Source organism: Nesoenas mayeri (assembly GCF_963082525.1).
Source record: "Nesoenas mayeri genome assembly, chromosome: 1".
NCBI classification, from domain to species: Eukaryota; Metazoa; Chordata; class Aves; order Columbiformes; family Columbidae; genus Nesoenas; species Nesoenas mayeri.
This window is the reverse complement of record NC_137541.1, coordinates 88558805-88579853: the sequence shown is the minus strand read 5'-3', so window position 1 is coordinate 88579853 and position 21049 is coordinate 88558805. Positions and strand designations below refer to the sequence as shown.

The window sequence follows — 21049 nt, the reverse complement described above, 5'->3', positions numbered from 1 at the left end:
GGCACCAGAGGCAGCTATGGTCTGAGTTACAGCTGTGCTGCACAAACATCCTCAGATACAATACTATCTTTCTTCCTCCACATGCTTCTCTTGATTTGGTCTACAGATGGCCAGAGAAACTATGTTGGCATATGACAAGCTAATTGTGCTTCAATACATCCCCTTCCAGAAAGATGCTGGAACTGCCAACATAACCAGTGTGAGCAGGTCCTAGCAGTACTAAAAATAAGCTTTTGTCAAAACTAGGCTGCCTCTGGCAATGGAAACTGTTTGCATCTTTCTAGCCAGAGTCTGCCACCAAGTGTTGCAAACAGAGGTTCTCAGGCCATGCAGGGGGGCTTTTGTTGTCAGAGATCTGCCCATCCCCAAGACTCAAATTAGTGCAAACCCAGCAAATAGAGTAGCTGTTTTCCAGCACAGTTCTGTCAGGATGCACTCCAACAAACACTACACACCTCTGGGAAAGGAGGAGTAATTCTGGAGCAGCTTGTATAGTCACCCCTCAGGTATCACAGACCACATAGTGTGCAATGAGGGGCACCATCCCTTGCCTCACTGCAACTCCTATCTTGAAATCCTTGGTTCCCACGTCACCCTTGAATGACTGGACAGCACCTACTAACCTGATGTATGCTGCAATGCACACTATAGGTTGGAGGTTTTCAAAACAGATGAATTCAAGATGCAGATTTAAACTTTAAAAAAAACTAACAGGAAAGGAACGCAGTTCAATATCTTCTTGGGGGATGGGGCAGGTTGGTGTTGTCTCAGCTCAGTGCACTTTCCCAGGTGCTTGGAGAAGAGTCCAAGCTCAAGTTGGTATTTGTATTGGCATACATAAAATTGCTGGCAACAGTGCATAGTAAGGAGCACTGGTATTCACGCAAAGCATGAAAGGATGCAAAGCAGAGCTTAGTAGAGTTTACTGTAGCTTAGAGGTTACAGTACTAGGAAGAAGCCAATCAGCCTATTTTCCAAACCCATAAAATGCTCTAATATACGCAGCTTTCTCTGGTGCTCCATGAACACCCTCTCACAAGAGTCAAACTGCATTATTACCACTGAACAGGGAAAGGAGAAAAGAATCTTCAAAGGAGCAAACTGTGCAGTTCTTAACCACCTCCTCCCGAAGGAGCACATAAACACGGCAAGCCAAGCCAATCCCAAGCAAATCCAGGAGACCCCTGCAAAGCTATGTGATGAGGGTCAGATTCATGTTTGCCTTCTCAGCCTTGCTGCCTGGTTTCCTCACCCCTTGCCTCATCTCAGATTTGTCACCACAGATTTGGTTGCTGTAGCTTATTTATCTGGAGACGGGTGCTTGCCTTATGTGATCAAAGCTGGTAAGGTGGTCACAGTCACTTTTCCCATCCCAACAACACAGATAAAACTAACTTTCAATGAATTCTACAGCAAGGGTCTTGCCTCAGGATGTATGTTTTTACAAGGTTACTCTTGGCAAGACCACATCTAGCTCTTACTCTGGCAGAAATCTTTTGGGAGTTGGGTAAATGAAAAAAAGAAAAAAACAAAGACCACTCTAAATCCTCTCCTCAGTCAGTTAAGAAGTGTAGCACCAGCTTGGGTGAGGAATATTTAAAAAAAAAAGCATTCAAAAAGATCAGCCCAGGCAGAGTGAAAAGGTATGGTAGAGTAGCCCATCCTTCTCAGCAAAAGATGGAGGAAAAAGCCATATTCAAAAATATTGGGAAGAACTAAACATACTTTTCTGAGGCAGGGGGAATTAAAAGGAAGAGTGGGAAGTACTGAATTAACATTCAAAGGTTGGGGGGGAGTAAAGTACCCTGTAGGTTATAAAAACCAAAATAATATAGGAGTCAAAGGACAAGATATTGCTTTTCCTTTTTTCCCCCCATTGGATATACATTCTGCTTACTGAAAGAGATAATTCTGAAGGAAACTTGTCACCAGGATAACCTGGTCAAGTCCTGCACACCTCAAACTTAAGAGATCTGCACACCTTTTCCCACCCCAACAAAAAACCAAAACACCCCCCCCCCTAAAAAAAAAAAAAACAACCCAGAAAGAAGAGTTCAAAAAGAGAAAAGAAAACCCCAAACATGATTGGACAATCCTTGGAAGAAGCATTACATTTTGTTGAAGAGAGGTCAAAAAAAATTTAGGAGGATGAAAGGGTGGAGTTAAAACAAAAAAACAAAAAAAAAAAAGAAAAAAAATCAAGAGGCCTCTCTTTCCTTATTTGGCGACAAGCAAGTGCAAGAAAGTGTTCGTTGGGGTTTTGTTCAGTTGTCGGTCTTTTGCACATCTGCGTTCTGGCCAAGACAAGGGGCTTTGAGGTTTTTCTGCAGCACATGAGCATCTGCGGGCTCTATCCTCTTGTAGTAGTTTTTCTTCGTCTCAATGATCTCAAAGCCAAACTTTCTGTAGAAGTCAATTGCAGACTCATTGCTGATCTGGACATGCCTAGGACAAAAAGGAGTACAGAGACACAGATATCAGAACTTTCTGCAGTACAAAATTCTGCTTCCACACTCAGAATGGTCAAAGACAAGATAAGAAAAGGAACAGATACAGCAATGATGGTGTAAGTTCAGAACTGGAAGTTTTGGTCTTCCCAAATCAATCCTGAGCTAACACACAGTTCCTGGATGGCCTGTGGCGATCATTCTGAGAAGTGGCACATTTTTCCTCAGAAAAGCTGTTTTACAGAACACAAATAGCAGAGAGGCTCTGAAGCATTACTAGCTCAGTAAATTTTTCTTCATCTGGAAGTGAAAGATATTTTGTGGAAACATATAAAATTTGCTCTACAGTGAAACTTGGTTAACTTCCCATAGTGACACTTCTTACATGGCCAAAACCAGTTGTCTGAGTGATGATCCCGACACAGTGCAACACAAAACTGGCAATGGAGTTTGATAAGACTTAAACTCCTTGCTCACTGCTAACTAGCTCCCTCTCCTCACTAAAAGCTATAGCAGCACAAAGAAGCCCTAGACTTAAAGTCCTCTCCCCCTTTTATTACTCCCCCCTGAGTTTTACAGATCCTGCTAGCATATTCCAAGAGTTTCAAGGCCTCCAAAAAACCTATCAGTTCTTCAACCTAAGCAGCTAAGACATTTATTTGCACAAGTTCTATTAAAAAAAAAAAAAAAAAAAGAGTTTGGCTCAGCAAAAGCATTAACTAAACACTCCCAAAATTCAATGGACACTGCACAAACTCATGAATCACTTTGTCATGACAACATAACCATAGGACCAAAGTAACTCTGGAAGCAACAGCAGAACAAAACAAAAGATCTTAGTGTTAAGCCAAATAAGCAACAAATAGCTAAAAAGGAACTTAATAATAATGAAAAAATTTAGGCACTGATATCAAATTGGGTGCTAAGCTGCACAATATGTTCAGATAGAAGATGCACAAGCAACAGACATAGTCAAAATCAATGAATCACTAAAAGAACTTTGTTATGCCCAACTTTGGGGACTATTTATTGTCATTCCAGAATCCCACTCTGGGAAGTAGAAAGAAGGGTTATGAAGGATGTGGCTTTTGCATTAAAACCAGCAAACAGTTCCTTCACTGTGCACACAGTAACATGCACAAGCAAAAAGGAAAGCCTGTGCCAACTAGCAGGTATCTGAGAGAAGGTTCATTACCACTACTTCTGAGGGAATACAAGCCAAAAGTAGCTTTACTCAGACTCCTCTTTAAAACACCTGTTACAGAGAGTGCACAAAGGTACAACAGTAGAGGGCTTGGAAGACTTTGCACCTCTTTGGCAGAGGTGAACTAAGCTTGAGGAGAAAGTTACTCCATTTACAGTGATAGCAGTGTATGAAACACTCACTAAGCATCTTCAACAGTCCTGGTAAGAGTTCAGGGTGCAGTTCTGTGGCAGTATAAATCCATCCAAGCCATACCTGCTGTGGGATTGTTCCTACCAGTGCACTGTGCTTGTACTGGTATAAGCAGGCAGTGATAAACAAGGAAGAAGCTGGCTCAGGTAAGTATTCTGGACAAAAACTGCATCAGCTCACTTGGTAATCACACAGACCCCAATGAAGGAGCAGAAGTGTGCAGCCAGCAGTGAAGAGCAAGCAAAGCTTTGCCATCTATGGATTTCAGGCTCTATTTCCATAGTGATCTATTAGAATGGGGGTGCTCCTTCATGCAGCCCTGTCCTCTACTCCAGTGCTTGTTCTCAAGCCTGCATCATGCTAAGTGCTTATGTAGACATGCAGTTGATGAAAAAACAAACAAACAAAAAACAACAAAACCACCAAGCACCACACCCCAACAGTAAACCCCAAAACAACAGCCAGAAACAAAATCAAAACCAGTTTCCGCAGCTGGGTCAGGTCACTGGCCTAGTTTACTGTTTTGCTGCAGAAAAAGCTGACCTGGGAGAGTGTGAGAATGGGAATAAGTAGTTGGGCCTTGCTACTTAATGTGAACTTACAAGCTCTTGTAGGCATCTCCGATCTGATGTTCTAACCTATGCAGTACCGTCACAAAAGATAGACAGCAAATGCATCAAAACTGCATGCAAGACCTGCAGTATTTTCCATTCTAAGGACAACAATGTATGGTTAAAAAAAAATTCTTTCACAGATTTTTTTTTTTTTTTTTTACTCATACAGTGTAATTCTGCTATAGAACAATTTTGTAAGTAAACTTTGAAATCCTGCAAATTTGCAGAAGCCCTTCTAAAGCAAGCAAGTTTTTCCTTTCCTCAGCATCAAACAGCAAGCCCAGAATATGACCCCTAGCTTTCTTGCTAGTACTTAAAAGATGTCCCATGACCCCATTGATATACATACTAAAAATGCTCGTGGATCTCCATCCCTTTTCTCCCATGTATGCCTCTATCATCTCCAAAAATGCATGAGTGTAACTTTATTTACTTACAAATAGATGTTGTCAAAAGTGCCATCTTTTTCACAGATGTTTAAGACATGATTCAACATTTTTGTTCCTGCCAAAAGGTAAAGAGATACTTAAGAAAACCAGAAGTACACGATCAAGTCTGTACCTAGCTAAGGGCTTTCTTGAGGAGGGGCAGGTTCACTGTAGGTAGGCTAAGATGACAGAGCTTGTGAAGACTAGGGAGGGCAAATAAAACATATTTCTGATTGCTCACAAAATTTAATTCATTCTTCCTTTGTAGAAAAACAAACAGCCCAGAAGCAGATGTATAAAGCAGCTTATTTAAATACTAGATTGAAGGCCTCAAACTCACCTCAAAATATGGTCAAAACAATGTATAAAGCAGTGAAAGCATTAGTTAAGTTATTCTAATAAAGGCCTAGTAAAATATTTTAAAATGAAGTTATCTTTTCTTTCCAGTTTGTCAAAGCAAACAAGTTACTGTAAGGTCTGGATTAATCTGGCCTATGGATTTGCAACATAGAGAAAAGAACTAATTGCAATATAGACACTACCCCTGAGCAGCAATAATCAGTATTGATAAAGACAAAAATATTGTAAATAGAAAAAACCCTTCATTCAGAAGAATGAAGACATAAACCAATGAAGGAATGTTATGTTCTACTTATACATGACTTGCACACTGGCTGCATACCTCTGTCAAATCATTTCATATCTCTGCACATCAATTTTCACATCTGTAGAAGCAGAGTATTTACATCACAGTATGATAACATCATTAGGATTAAAATAATCTGAAATCCTGAATTAGAAAGTTCTACAAAAAGTCTATTTCTGAAAGGCAGAAAAAAAAAAAGAGCACATCATAAATCATACTCTTTCTCCAAAGTCCCTTCCAGAAAAATCAGTGGTCTGAAAGTGCACTATCTTGGTTAAAAATCTGAAAGAGTGTTTAGAAGGCTGCACAGCAATCGGGTTTCTTTCATGACTCAGATCCAAAAGAAGATCCTCCTTACCTATTCCTAGTCTTCGGTAGGGTGCGAGGCATCCAAGTGTCATGATGTACAGTCTCTTCTGGTTCTGGGAGTGATCTACTCTACAGCACACTGCTCCCACTGCAATATCATTGAAGTAGGCTGCCAGGGAAGGAAACAAAGTGTTATCAGTCACAAGCCTCAAAATGTACATACAGCTCCTTCATTTATGCTCTACACCTTCCTTCTCGCTTGCTAATTTTCCCATCCAGATAAAAACCACAGATTGTGGCTAACACTGAGTGAAGTTACCAATGGTGCTCCAACACAGCAGGTGGCTCGTTATAGTTCAAACCACTGGCAAGGACATCAGGAGGTAAGCCAGCAGCACATATCTTTCAAGTTTTCTGCAATAACAGAAAACATGCCTATTCCCGGTAAAATGGAATCTGTTTAGAACACAAACCCTCCAAGGTTGGGACTGTTGCTTTTTTGAGGTTCCCAAACAGTTACTTTTCACTATGTAAAACAACAAAATAGAGGGATCTGCTATTCAAAACCATTACAGATAGCAATGATGAGCACTTCTGCCACCACAGCCCACAGTTACTGGCAAGAGCATTTGTACCTAATTTGGCTAGTTCGCCAACCTCCAGTACATCCTTGTAGAACTTGTCATTGTAGCTGACAGGAAAAATGACCTGGTTTAGCCTCTTCAGCTGCTTAATGTTGTGTGGCGTCACATCTCCCAGCTCGATCCGGCTACTGGAACAAATCAAAACATGCTTAACATCTGACACACGGCAAAATTTCTAAGGACACAAAAGAATAATTTATTTATGCTTAGAGAACTATACCACCTAATAATCAGTTCAATACATATTTGAACTGCAATGTTCAACCCATACAATTAAGTCTTCTGTTGGTGGCTGATTTAACTCCCAAACCCGATTCCAGTCAGTACGATAGTCAGAAGTTTCTCAGGCACCACTTAACACTGATGTAGCACAGTATATGTGTGGTTTTATTGGGTGGGAGACAGGAGGACGCAGATCTCTGTAAGCATATTAGCTTTAATTTTGTCCCATTAATTTCCTCACTGATCATCAAGATCACAGGGGAAAAAAACAACAACAAAATAAACAAAACCAAAACAAACACATACACCCCCAAAAACCCCACCAAATCAACAAGCAAGCAAGAAAAGATGGGAGGCTAGAATAGAGACCAGGAAAATAAAATCCTTATCCATCCTTCAAAGGCAGCCTTAAATTTACCAGCTATCAATATAAAGCTTATGCTTAGACGAAGACTTGGTTGTTACACTAGGCATCTGTCTCTAAAAAGCAACAATACTGTCTGCAGCAAACTCATATCAAACCTGTTAATATGCAAGTGCGCCACTCTCAAGGTGATATCCGCATCTATTATGATAATCACTGAAGTCATTCTTCCTGCTGAGAGCGGAATCACAACCTTAAAATACCAGCACTGCAATGAATTATACTGAGAAGAAACAGACCAAGCTTCTTCCTTTTCCAAGACTAACTTCCTGATTAGTTGTTCATATTCCCCAAGCCAATTCCTCGTGTGCAAGTAGACAGTTTTAACAAGCACTAGAAGAATGAAAAATAAAATGAAAATAATAAAAATATTTTCCCTAATGATCACCAGAATACATAGGCAGGTACAAAGCCAATGCATTTCAAGTTAGAAATATAACACCATTCTAGGTTCATCCCACCCTTGTTTTCCTGAACAGATTTTCTGCCCAAACATTGGCAAAGGCACTGTTTGCCTTTTTTAAAAAAGTCAAATTCTGCTTTCAAAAGGGCAGCTTTCTGAGATCATTGAACACCAGACTTCAAAGTTCATTCTAGTTATGTGCAGTAGCTGCTTTCCATCTCCAATGCCTCTTGTGCCTAAGCAGCTTTTTTTTTTCAGATACGTTGGTGCTAAGGACGCAACAGCAAAGATTAACTTACATAATACAGTGAAATAACAAGAAATAATTACCAACAACTTTCTGCTTTAAGAATGGTACCAAGCAATGAAGAGTATAATCTCTCTGCTTTCTTAACTGACCTTGATTATATGTCAAAACCCCTTAAATGATTAGTACTCAGTTGTAGTTATCACTACCAATGATAGGTGATAAATATACAATGCTTTGTAGGCATTGTGCTGCAGCCTCCTAAGCTATCACAAAAAACTACAGGAATGGAGCCTTTAGCGTTTACTTCAAGAAGCATAACTTGTCCTCACACCCACTTTCTCCTTTTCTTTTACAGCAAAGAACACAGTATTGGGTTCTGCAAAGGTACCGAGGATCACCATTGACCACACTCTCTGGTGTAACACAGACCAGTCTCCCTAGTGAGCCCTACAGAAGCCAAATAATTTTTATGTAGGGCCTGCCTTCTAGAGAACAGTCTAGCATTAAATAATGGACTATTGATGATTTTGTAATTCTCCATCAGATTAATATGTTCCAGTTAATTATTCTAACTACTTAGAATTAATGGATGGCATTTACATATTGAACACTGCCAACTCAAGTTTAACCTTTTGTCACACATTTGCCAAAGAGCCCTCTGGTGTCAAGCATCTTATGCCAGTATGGGCACTTGCAAATTGTTCCAGGCAGTGCCTCATCTTCCCCCTAGCACACTGAAGATGTCAATCAGTCTCCCTCCTGCCCCTCACTTCAAGGGCAACTCCTAAGCCACAAATCCCTGTAGTCTGCCCAGAGGTCTGCCCAATTGTACAGCAATCTCTTGAGAGACATCTCACTAGAACTGAGCACTCCAACAGTGACCTCAATGAAAGAAGAAGCAAGTCTCCATATTCTTGCATCTCATCCACCTAAAAATACCCAGGCATACTACAAGCAACTGCAATGAGAGATATTTCTAAAATTTCCAGGTATAAACTATTGTATTGTGCTGAAGTAGTCTGCCGTATCTCTTTTCTGTGACTCCTACCACCATCAGCTCTTTTTTTCCATCTTCTAGATTATTTTTGGTCTCAAGATTCCTTTCTTCATATATCACCACTTGTGCAAGCCCCTCTGATAAATATATTCCAATATAAATTTAGTACTGAGCCAGTAAGGATGACTTCACACCACAGAAGAAGTAGTATTATAAACAAACCTGATATCAAAGTTTTTAGATGGTGGGGTAACTGTAATACTTGTTTTACGCCCAGCTGTTCAGCCTAGCACACCAGGGCTTCTTCAGGCACACAGAAGGCAATTTGTGCCCTTTTCTAATCCCAGACAGCAATGCTGCTACCTTTTCCTCACAAAGGGTAGGAACAGAAGTGTGGTATGTGGGTTCCTGGGTGTATTTGTGCCTGGGAGAGAGTTTTGCTGGAGAACCTCAGTAATTTCATACTAGAAGTGAAGAGAGGACCCAGCAGCCTCTTTTGCTGCAGTCTGCATCGGAGTGGAAAACAAAGGGAACAGGTCTCAACAGCCCAGTCAGATGAGATTAGCTGCAGAGTAGGAGGTCAGTAAGGGAAGAAGAAAAAACCTCACATTCATACTCAGTCCCTTGAAAGCCTAGACCTGTTGTCCAAAAGATTTAATACTTTTGTTGTATCAGTAGGTTCAAGCTTCTGTAGATCAGTAACGCTAGCATGATCTCTTACGATGAACTCATGGCAAAGCTGTTATAGACCAAGTCCCATTATACTTGAGCAAATATCTCTGACATAGACTACTATCAGGTAGTGTGATCTCCAATATTATTTTAAAATTATTTAGTTACTAATGAAGCAAGAAATCAGGCATTAGTAGACTATGGAATATTTATGATGAAAGTACAACAGGACAAATATATATTGTCAGTGGTGGCCAGGACAAATATATATTGTCAGTGGTGGCCAGGACAAGATGGCTGAAAAAGGGACCATGGGCAGAAGATGGAGCTTCATGAAGAAGGTGTCAGGGAATAAATAAACAAGTGCAGAAGCAGAGTCTAAGGCTCCTCATAGCTGCTGAGCCAAAACATCACCTCTGAGGCTGGCATCAGGCCAAAGAAACAAGTTCTAGTGGTAGGTGGCTAAAACATGCTGTTGACAGATTTCCTCTGGCCCTTGAGCTCCCCCTGCTCTATCTCTCACCAATTCTGCCACACTCATTGTTGCATCCCGCCATCTCCTTCTGCCTGCCTCCTGTGCTGTCACTAGCTGTTTCCTCATTGCTTGAGAGTTGCACCAGGGCAAATAATTTATCCTGGAGGATAATATGATAAAAGTTTAAGAAACACTGCAGGAAGTATAAAGCAATATGCTAAATATGCCTGTTTAAATAATATGTGCTCAAACCATAAATTACTTTAATGCATAGCACTAGCTGATTAAATCAGCTCCACATCTGTTGCACACAAAGACATTTAATAACTAAATGAGGACATGGAAAGGAAGACCCACATCTTGAGAGCTCACCACTTTGCCTGAGGACAAACAGCATGGCAGAAGTGCCACTAGAGCCTCAAGTGAAAACACAGGAAAGCTGGCACTGCTGTTGAAAGCAGAAGTCTTACTGTCCCTGAGCCACTCATTTCCATTCTTTTGCTGGCATAAACATTTGTGCAACAATGTGGTGAACCAACTGCAATTAAAGCTAACTTAGCAAAAAAAGGAAAAGTTTAGTTTTAACCCACATCAGTCCCCTGATTGGGTTGACCACACAAATCTTCCGGCAGCATAAAGACAAAAAAGAACCGCCAGAGGCAGAACTGGTGGGTTCTTGAGCAGAAGCACCAGCCTACTCCAGTTTAAACTGTAAGTACTGTGCAGGAGGAACACAGGGATCACTCAGCATACATATGATTTTATGCTACACCTTACTGCTTATGGAACAACATGTACTTTCAACCTCAGGACTTAAAAACTAGCCCAGCCTCAAAAGATCCAAGACACAGCACCTGTAGCACAGGACACAAAATAGTCATTTTTTAAAATTAGAAATACCTTTGGTGTTTTGTGGGGTTTGTTTGTTTGTTTTGGGTTTTTGTTTGTTTGTTTGTTTTTAAATTTGTGTGGGGTTTTTTTGTCTGTTTTTAATAGCTACTTACAAGTAGACCTCCTTCTTCAAGTTACACCTCAGCCAAATCAGTAACATAAGTTCACTATATCAGCTAAAGTCTGATTAGTCTAGTCCTCTGCATTAAGCTCAGTACATGCTGTACCAGAAATACCTATCTTCTGCTGTTGCAAAGAAAAAAAAACGTGAATCATGAGCTCAAATTTGCCTATAAGAGAACATAAAAATGTGTAAAGAGCCTCAAAAGTACCCAGAATGCTCATGCCCTTTCTTAACAGATTATTTTATTCTATTATTCCAATAATATTCCTAAGAACATACACACTTACTACTGGCATCCGACATCTCAAATAGCACTCCATGAAATGCACAATAGTCTCCTGTACTTATCTTAGGTGATGAATGTCCAAGTCAAACATCCCATCCCAAGCAATTGTTTTTAATATGGAGGAACAAGGGACTCTTGGCTCTTCATGTCGGGCCTCTTATTACTGCAGTGACATACAAATCCATAGCCTTTCCTAGACAGAATACCAGCCCCCTAAAGCCACTCAAACATCTTCCATTGCAAGACTGTTCCCAAGATACCATTTTCTCATAGTCAGGCTTTCTTCTGATTTCTATCCTAAATGTACTCAAGTTCTATCAATATGCTCTCATTATGCTCATTAGCCTATCCCACCTATACACCCTATCCCAAATGCCTTTTCAGAGAGCTACCATAACCTCTTTATACTTTCCTTCTTCTAATTAAAGCCAATGTCCTGGCCCACTCCTTTAAGACTGGCTCTTAATTCCTACTATTGTCATACTAGCTCTTCTTTCCATCTCTTCAAGACTAAAGTTAATTTTCCTTAAACATGGCTAGCCAAAACTGCTTACACCACACCAAATACTTACTGTTGCCTTGTACAACGGCAGTAAGTTTTTCCCTATCTCTACCAAAAGCATTTTCCTGATGTATCCTAGGACTACAATTGCATGTGTCACAACTGCAAGGTACCATGACTCAGTTAATGAGGAAAAAACACATTGAGACTTGACTAGTGGAGGGAACCAGTTTCTGGCACATAAAGCTGCTGTGTTAAAAGCGCCAAGTGACACTGCCCAGCAATGCAAGAGCGGAAGTGAAGAGTGATCTGTGAAATCCAAATGGAAGTGGGACGTTAGCGAGGTGACATGCAGCAGTTACTGACACTGGATGCATGCCCAAAACATCAGCATTAACATTTCTGCTCTTGCATGCCAGTGCCCTAAGATTCTTCAAGTACTTGCTAGAAAAAAAAAAAACAAAACTCCCACTTTTTGTAGGACCTAATGCAATCCAATTAGTCCTACTGCAGCTGCATTCTTCTGTCCACAGCCTACTACAAGGCTGTGATTTGAACGGTCTACTTTTCCTATAATGTCTTAAATTTATACTGGTGGAAGTAACAGGCTACATGAGACTTTAGTGTTTGCTTATGCTAAGGCTGCCTTTTGCCTCTCAATGTATACCAAAGGAAAACTGCTATAAAGAATGACAGCTCAAGAGGAAGCCAATTTCTGGAGTGACAGTTCAAGAGGAAATACAAATTCAGTCTCAAGGAACAGCAAGTATGAAACACTAGTTTAGAACCAAAATTACAGAGAAAAAGGGGGAAATCCAAGTTTTTTAATGCTGCAAGAATCTCAGTCTCATTCAACTTTAAACAGTGCAAGTCTCCCCCCAGAGGGATGTACCTGACTGAAACAGATCATGGTGTAACTGATAGCTGGGCTCAGGCTCACTGAAGGCATCTGGCATGCTAAATTTAGCAGAGCTGTATCTGGTACTCACAGAACTTACTGAGGTATCTTCAAACAGTCAGGAGAGGGAGCATGGGGGAGAAAAGGGCCCTAACACATTACAGGACTTTAGAGAAGGTTTGTCACTCGCTAAGCAGCCAACTGGCTTTATTGTTTCTATTTTGGCTTCCAAGTCAAAGCAAGAGTCTAGACAGGATAATCCACTCATAAAATAAAACCAAACCAGAACTATGAAAGCTATAGACCTGAAGGGTGTAGTTTTGCTTAGATTCAGTTCCAAGGCCAAAAGAACCTCTCTAGTGTTTTGGTGTGGGGGGTTTTTTTGTTTTGTTTTTTTAAACCAAACCAACACAGATGAGCTGTCTTGCTAGGCACACAAGTCAGTCTAGTTCTTGTGGGCAGACTGGTATGTTTTCAATTATCTAGAAGATCCGTGGGCTGTAAATCTACTCCGCTTCACGTGTCAGAAAACCAGAAGGATAAGTACAAGCCTAGCATGCAAAAAGTCTTAGCAATTTGCTTCTGAGCCTCCATGATCTTCTTTAGCCCCACTTACTACTGAAAATACATATTTGCATGATACCTAACACCCTGCTGGAAGTTACCCCCAGCAGTGTATTGCATTGTAGAAGGGTACAGCAGTGTACAGAAGAAAGCTAAGTGATTTTAGAATCAGAATTAACAGAAGACTTCACTCAAGACTTGTGACTCAAATGGATCTCAAGTGTGAATAAGTTTCACTGGCATGTGTCATAATTAGCCAAGACACACTTCAGACTCTCCTTGCCTCTCTCCTTTATAATGAAAAAACACACAGCACATCACAGTCAAGGTTTTGTCATTATATTTGGATAATTCACTCTGCTTAAACCTAGAAAATCTGACCATTGCACAAAAGACTGGCTGGAGTTCACATTCAAGAAGCAAATCCTTCAACATGCTACAGTAGCCTCACAGTTTTCCCAGCTCAAACCTGTTGAGAGTTGTACTAGACCTCTAATCAAGACTCAGCACTGTTCTGAAAAAAAAGATAAAGCTAAAGTAGCAGTATGATCATGAAGCACCTCAGCTATTTGATTACGCAAGTGCAAGGGGGAGACAGCAATGTCATTTCAACAAGTGTCAAATAAAAATAAACTTTACCAAGAAAATGAAAAGCTATCTCATTCTGCAGCTGGATACAAAAAGAAGGAAATCACCATGCCCAGCTGACAGGATTTTCAAACTCCAAAATATCAGAAATAAATGTAGTAGTATAGAATAGAAAACCAGCCATACATTGCCTAGTAGCCTGCAACACTTTGCTACTTCAAAGCACCTCACGAGGTAAAGGTTTGGATATTATATCTGCCTATCCCAGTTGCATCAAAGTCAACTAAAAGAGGAAACAACTTGCCTGTGATCATACAGCAGATAAAGAACTGCCAGAAATCCTAACTCTCCATTGCTGGTCTAACCACTTCTTAGTCAAATAAGCTCACGAGACCATTCAGATTTTGAACCACGATTGCAAAGCAGAAGTACTTTGCCAGTTTGAAAAAAACTTAGCTCAAAATTAGTTTTGTGTCTCTATTACTGGCACCATGAGACATCTTACAAGTTACTGCCCCTTTCCATGCCCCCAGTGTCCCCAAATATAACAATTATAACCCTCATTTGTCTCCCAGGAGATCATGAACCTCCACTAATTAATGTTCACAAAGTATCTGATGATACTCAGGTAAGAACAGAGGCTTACCTTAAAATTCAAAATAGAAGTGATGCTAGATTCACAAAGTGCCTTATTTAAATAAATCTATATAGCTCAAAGGCACTTCTTGTACTTATATTAGGCAATGAACTGTAGAATTGACATATCAGGAGAAAGGCATTTCTCTGCTTTATGCAAACTATTTATATAAATCACTGAAAACACCATTCTCTAGACATGCCTGTGTCCATTAGATTGGTAAAGAAAAAATGGCAGGTCATTATGGGTCACTTGCCTATACTTCATATTTCAGTCCTAGGGTTGGCGTTTTTCTGAGGTGTTAACAAATTTCATAAACCATATACTGTGAAAAATTAACAGAATGTGCGATCAGTTTTATGCACCTATCTTCAAATACTTCTAAGGCAACAATCACTGCAAGCACCTAACTTATCAAGCACAAAAAGATCTTTTTTCCTCTCTTTTTTTCCCAGTTTTCAGTAAGAATGAACAGTTCTCAAACGAAAATTTGCAATAAAGAGCTACTTATTAATAACAAATCTCCTTTGATGGCAATTTTCAACCTAATTTGTAATCCTTACTGTCAAGAAATTCCAAGTGCCATGTAAAGAAAACTTTCACAGGCCTTAAATTGCTGTGCTGGGTCTCACTCCATACTCTAAAAAGAAGATTTAAGGAAAAAAAAAAAAAAGTCAGATGGTGGAAATGGGAAATTTTTTCAGGGATTGAGATTCTAGTCTGCTAAGTGCCAAAAATCACACGGAACCTGGAAAATAACAGGGAGAAGGAAGCCACATGAGCTCAGGAAGTACTTCATTAATAAAGATCTTACCATGCAAGCATGGTATTTTCAACCCATTTAAAAAAAATTACTCTGCCCTGAGGAAAATTAAAATATCTTGATCTTAGTCACCTAGTGACAGTGTTGTGGAAATGGTTTTGTATCTATTTTCTATAAAGCCTTGTTTCATTCCCTTCCCATAATGAATTAATTCAATATGCTTTGACAAAAATACACAGTTACCCCATTTCAATGCTGTGCTTCGTCACTCTCAGGTCTTCAAGTCCAAGAGTCTGCAAATAACCAGCAATTCTTCTATGCATAGGCTGCTTCTCTCTTCTCCACTCCTTCTCCACCTCAAATCTCCCTCCTGACAAACTTTTGCTGCCCTAAAACTCCCACATAGTTAATTTCTTCCCTTCACCTCTTTCAGCAGGGAGCAGAAAGTAATCCTGACATTGCCTGCCTCACTTAGAGCAGAAAGGGATGCAAGGAGGTAGTGCACTTCTCTCTTATCAATTCCCAAACAAATACAAAGATCCGAATTCTCCTGTCCTTTCCTCCACTAGGTAAAAATATCTAGCGCCTTCTCAGATTATTGGTCTGAACACTTGTAATGTTTGCCAAATGGGCAGGCTCAAGTTCTGAATGATTTCCACTTGGATACAAGTATTTTTCTGGCTCAACCATCAGGTATTATTTCCCATTTTAGAAGAGATTCAATGTGGCAAAGAAGGATGCATCATTTCTCTTGTCCTCAGGAGATGGCAGCAGAGTCTGTGGCATCTGGTGATTAACTAAAGATACTACATTTTTCACAGAGGAAATGTCCCAGCCTAGCAAGCCACATATACATGTAAAAAGAACTGAATGGTCAAACACTACTCAAAAGCCAAGACCAGATTCTAGGGTGTGCTAATAAAATGGCTATGCTATCTTTCTATCCTCCCAATCCTTCCCACTTCATGGAATGTCTTTTATTTCATAACCAGATTAAAGTGGTAAGAATTACAAATTGGTTTAAAGTACCTATAATAAACAAGTTTTTATAAACTTAGTTTAGAAGATATTAAGCCATTTGCAAGCAAGCATATAGGCAAGGTCTAAATTTACCATCCATTAAATTAAATGCAGAAAAGTATAGCTCACACTTTGACATTTCTAGGTTCAGAAAAATCCTAAAACCAAACAGTGATTTTCAAGCTCAATTACCTTTTTTGTCCTGCTTCCAACACACATGACAATTCAGCAGTTTCCTCAAACTTGGAACTTCCTCTCGTATACATTAAGCTTACCACTGTGCCTTGCAAATGGATACAAATCAATGGTTCTGCATGAACTCTGTAGTACCAGCTCAGAACAATAGAGGAAAAACAACCCTCCCTGTTCTCATGAGAAACACGTGCAGCTTCAGGACCTTGAAGAGTTTACTTCATTAATCTGGACAAAACAAGCAGAGATATCAAAGCTCACCCATAACAACTCACCATACCTCAAATACACTATCATTATTTTTCTGTTATGCTCAGTATTCCCCAGCTGTGATGTCTCTTCTACAAAGGCAGCCAGAATAGCACAAGTCTGCAAAGCCTCTCTGTTATTAAGTTCTCTGTGGCAGCAGCTGCCTTTTGTGCAGCACCTAGTCTGAAGGGCTCTTACAGAGCAAGTGTGGATCCTTAGAAACTTAGAAAAGTAATGCACGTCACCTTCTAAGCCGGGGTGTAACAAACAACACTGCTCCATTTCAGTTTGTTTTTCATCACATGGCTAAACCTATGCTGCCACATGACAATCCCAGGAAAACTGCAGAGAGGTTTGGTCAATGTGACAAAATAACACATCTGCACAGGAGCACAGGCACCAGGCCTCGCCTCTAACATGCACTATATGCCCTATATATGAGCTGATACTCCTGGTCACATAGCAGATACAAGCATACAATGGAGCACACGTGTCCTGCATTACACCCCTTGTGTGATGTGGTTTTTAAGTGAGGGCAGCAGGGAAAGGCTGGATGACTTATTCACACAGGCTTCATCTCAACTGAAACAGGTCAGGGAAGTGCTCTTATTGTAAGACATCAAAACGGCCACAGACAGCAACCACCAAATGCTCAAGATTCTATGCAAGATTTTCTCTTTCCTTAAAAGCAGGACCATAAAAACTGTAATGAAGATACAAGAATGCTGAGCAACAAGTGAATCAACACTCTGAAAGCAGTAAAGTGCAGGGAGTATTATTTACATCTGATCTACAAAACCAGGCAAATTACTACAGACAGCAGAACCCGAGTCCCTCCCACTGGTATTTTTCCTTGTGCAAATCCAGTTCTAAAATAGATTTTCAAATTCCAGAACTCACAATAACAACATTCAGGAAAACAATAAATGAATCTCTAGAGAATCGTGAAGTTCACTAACACAACAGTGAATTATCTCAGTTTTTCAACTCATATTTAAGGAAAAAAATGGAAATATAATGAGTCTCTAAATTATTAAAATCATTCAGCAGATGAGGGTAGAGTGAACGTAAAGTCAAGTATCACAAAAGCAGATGGAAAGTAACAGCAATCACCAGTTCAGATGCTGTGTTTACCTCATCAAATAAGAGAAAACCCACAAAATTGTAAGCATCTGAGAAAGCAAAAAAATCTTTCACTACCTCTGAAACCAGAGTTCCTCTGCAAAGTCACCTGACCTTAAATACTCTGATGACAGAGATGCTACAGCCACCTATGCATTATTAACACACTGCTATGTGCTGTATTGAATTCAGAGACTTAAGAAAGAAGGCTGCAAGCAATGCATGCTGACTACACAATCTCTTTTAGATCAGAAATTTCAACACATCAGTGAGCTTGCTAGTTTCTTTAATTCTTTCTCTGCCAAAGTAGACTGTTCATAATTACAGCTGATGTTATGGATCTCAGTGCTCCCAAAACTGTCTCTGTACTTTGTAGTGTGGGTTACTATGCAATGTGTACACTCCCAGAAAAAATACTTAGGAGTCAGTTTGTTTGAAAGAACTGATCCACAATTTTGTATTCAATACTGAAGACAGACTAGATCCCTTCAAACACCACATTAGTTTCTGTATGTTGGGAGTTCAAGCTTTAGATCTATTTTTGGACCTATCTTCTGACAACACTTGCTTTATAGGGATCTTCTCCAATCTTTGTAGCTTGACAAACTATTTGGTTTTGTTCCAGAGTATCCCTACGTAATTTAATATATTCCTTCTGAAATCGTCTAGTCCTTTGATTTTCTCATTCTACTTAAATTGGGTTATTTTTCAATTTGAGTTCTATTGGCCTATTTGCCTCAATATGAATTTTTAGAGAACACCTGGATTCAATAATAAGATTTTATTCTGCTGAAGAACTTTCTGTGTGGTGCTAACAGTGTTTTCACAAGACAGGAATATGCTGTTCTTCAAAGAGATGAAAGAGTACCAGAAAAGCAGAAATATGCAAGTACAGAACCCAAAGAGATCAGTTCTGAAGCTGAACCAGTGACAAAGCTGTCTGTAAGTGAAAGTAAAATAACAGAAATAAAGCTTGGTGCTCTGGAAGCAGAAGAGGAGTGTAAGTTCTTTTCCTCCATACATTTTTATTTAACAAAACAAAACAAAACAAAAGTTGTAAAAAGTAAAGCCAGGGCTCAGCCCCTTGAGGAGCACCACATTGGTCACTCTGGCTGTGACCTCCCAGGACACCTCCATGACTCTGGCCAGACACACCTGGGCCACTTCCCACCTCATCCATCTAGGCCCCAGTAACTCTGCCACTCAACTCACAACAGACATATGGCCAAAGCAGAGCCAAGCTGTAGAAAACAGCAGAATGGTTGATGGAGGATAAAAGGAAATCCAGTAAAGGAAACTCAGTTTCATTAGGAGCACTGTTGAACAACCATCACATCAACTGCCACTTCATCTTGGCTGATCAGTACTGTCACCCTTCTCATAAACTCCGTCATCCTCATTATAAGGTGACTAAGAGGCAGGTTTCACGTAGGGTGGTGCAGGTGAATAAAGGACTGGCCAAAGGATATCCCAAACACACCTATTTTATGTCATCTTAGAGTCAGTTTATTTGCAATCATCGCTGAGGCTCTTTCTACAGATACCTGCCAGCCCCTCACAATGTTTGAAGCTGCTTACAAGCTGTAAGAAACAGCTTGTTTCTGTTATCAAGTAGTCTTGTCTTGTGACCTCACCCCAATTGTTAATAAGTTAAACCCCTTACCATTTCTAAGTAAAAGCTTAAGTGCTTCCTTCAGCTTCCATTCACCCTGCCTTAAGCTGCCAAACTGGAATATTAATACCCAGCATTGTGTAACACCAGTTTCAAAGGGACTGGTTTAATACTCCCTCAAGAAGCAGCTGTGGAAAACTTCCCTTGTGCATATGAAGAAACTGAGGCACAGGGTGGAAGGATCTTGTTTTGTGGAGCACGGGTGACACTGAAATCAATAAACGTTAGCTGATTTAACTAACATTGGAAAAACCTGCCCCAAAGTGACCCACACAAGGTCAGGCAGGTCATCTGCTTCCAGAGCAGAGCTGTGACTCTAAACACTTCCAGGTCTTGTGGTGAAATACTGCACCTCACTGCCTCCAATGAGAAGGAAATCAAGCGTTTCAGCCAACCACATCTGAAATCAGGTTTTCAAGAGCCATGGAGAAGTGAAGCCAGGCCCAAAGAAATGCGCTTGGGAAGTGGGCACAAAACACAGCTCGTTTGCACCCATCCACGTTGTAAAACCCTCAAAGACTTAAACCAATGAAAGCGTTAAGAGGATGTTACAAACAATAGCGCTGCAAACCCACCCATCCGAGGCCGGCAGCTTTTCTCCACAGACCCAACAGCACTTCTTCACTATGACCAGACAAGCACGAAGGAGTCGTCGGCATCCCCTCAGCCGCCCGCTCTCTCCGTTGGTGGGGCAGATCGCTGGAGCCCACAAGCCGAAGCCGCTCCGTAGCACCAAGAGCCGCCACGTCCCAGCGGCTGAGCAGAGTGGGGCTGAGCGCCGAGTGTTTTCGCTCCAGCAGGGGAACACGTTTTATGGAGAGAGGCTCCCGCAGGGAGCTCAGCTGAAAGGGCACCACCGAGCAGCGAACGCACCGCCGGCTCTTATCCCCCGAAAGGGGCTCCCCTGACACTGGCCCCCCGCGGCCCCTCTCACAGAGGGCGGGAGAGACATAGCGACACCCACACCCCCTCCCGCGGAGACGGCGGCTGCCGGTGGCAGTGGCGGCGGCTCCGCACAGCCCCTCCGCCTCCCGCCGAGGCGAGGCGAGGCGCGGCGCCGCCCGCCCCACGCTCAGCCCGCCGCGCCTGGGCCGCGCCGCCCGGGCCCGCCCCGCTCCCCGCCAGCGAGGCGGCGCGGCCGAGGCGGGACCGGGCGGGCGCCGCCGCACTGTCACGGCCGGACCGGGCCGAGCCCCGCGGGACGCGCCGGGCCCGTACTCACCCCTTCATGGTGCGGCCGCGGCCTGGCCGGCACCGGCGTCGGCGCTGGCTGCGTGCAGGGCCCGGCGGTGCGGCTCCGGCCTCCCCTTCCTCGGCCCGGGCAGCGCGGGCGGCTCAGCCTCCTGCTCCCGCGCCCGCTCCACATGGGCCTCCGTCCGCCCGTCCGCCTGCGCCCCGCCCCCGTGACCCCTCACCTCACGCCGCGCGCGCCCCCGCCCGCCGCCTCCCCGGCATGACCCCTCACCCCCCCTCCCTTCCCGCCCCCGCTGCGCACGCGCCGCGCCCACCCTCCCCCCGCTGAGAAAGGGGAGGGGAGGGAGGGAGGAGGGGGCGGAGCAGCGCCGCGCGGCATCCTCCGCGTGACTTGGGGGCGGGGAGGAGCGGCACGAGGCG

General features: G+C 41.9%; 1 protein-coding gene across 2 annotated transcripts; it reads right to left on the bottom strand.

Moving 5' to 3' along the window:
• Positions 1 to 9: 9 nt before the first annotated feature.
• Positions 10 to 20851, bottom strand: NAA50 (N-alpha-acetyltransferase 50, NatE catalytic subunit). 2 transcript variants are annotated; one of them, XM_080362056.1, is made up of 5 exons: positions 20658 to 20851; positions 6476 to 6612; positions 5890 to 6009; positions 4895 to 4961; positions 10 to 2445 (listed from the first exon to the last, which is right to left on the bottom strand). In XM_080362056.1, the coding sequence occupies exons 1-5, from the start codon at positions 20663 to 20665 to the stop codon at positions 2265 to 2267; spliced, it is 513 nt and encodes a 170-aa protein (XP_080218182.1). In that variant the 5' UTR covers positions 20666 to 20851; the 3' UTR covers positions 10 to 2264. The 2 variants fall into 2 exon arrangements, with proteins under 2 accessions (XP_080218182.1, XP_080218183.1); XM_080362057.1 differs by having other exon boundaries at positions 6476 to 6609.
• Between the last annotated feature and the right edge of the window lie 198 nt (positions 20852 to 21049).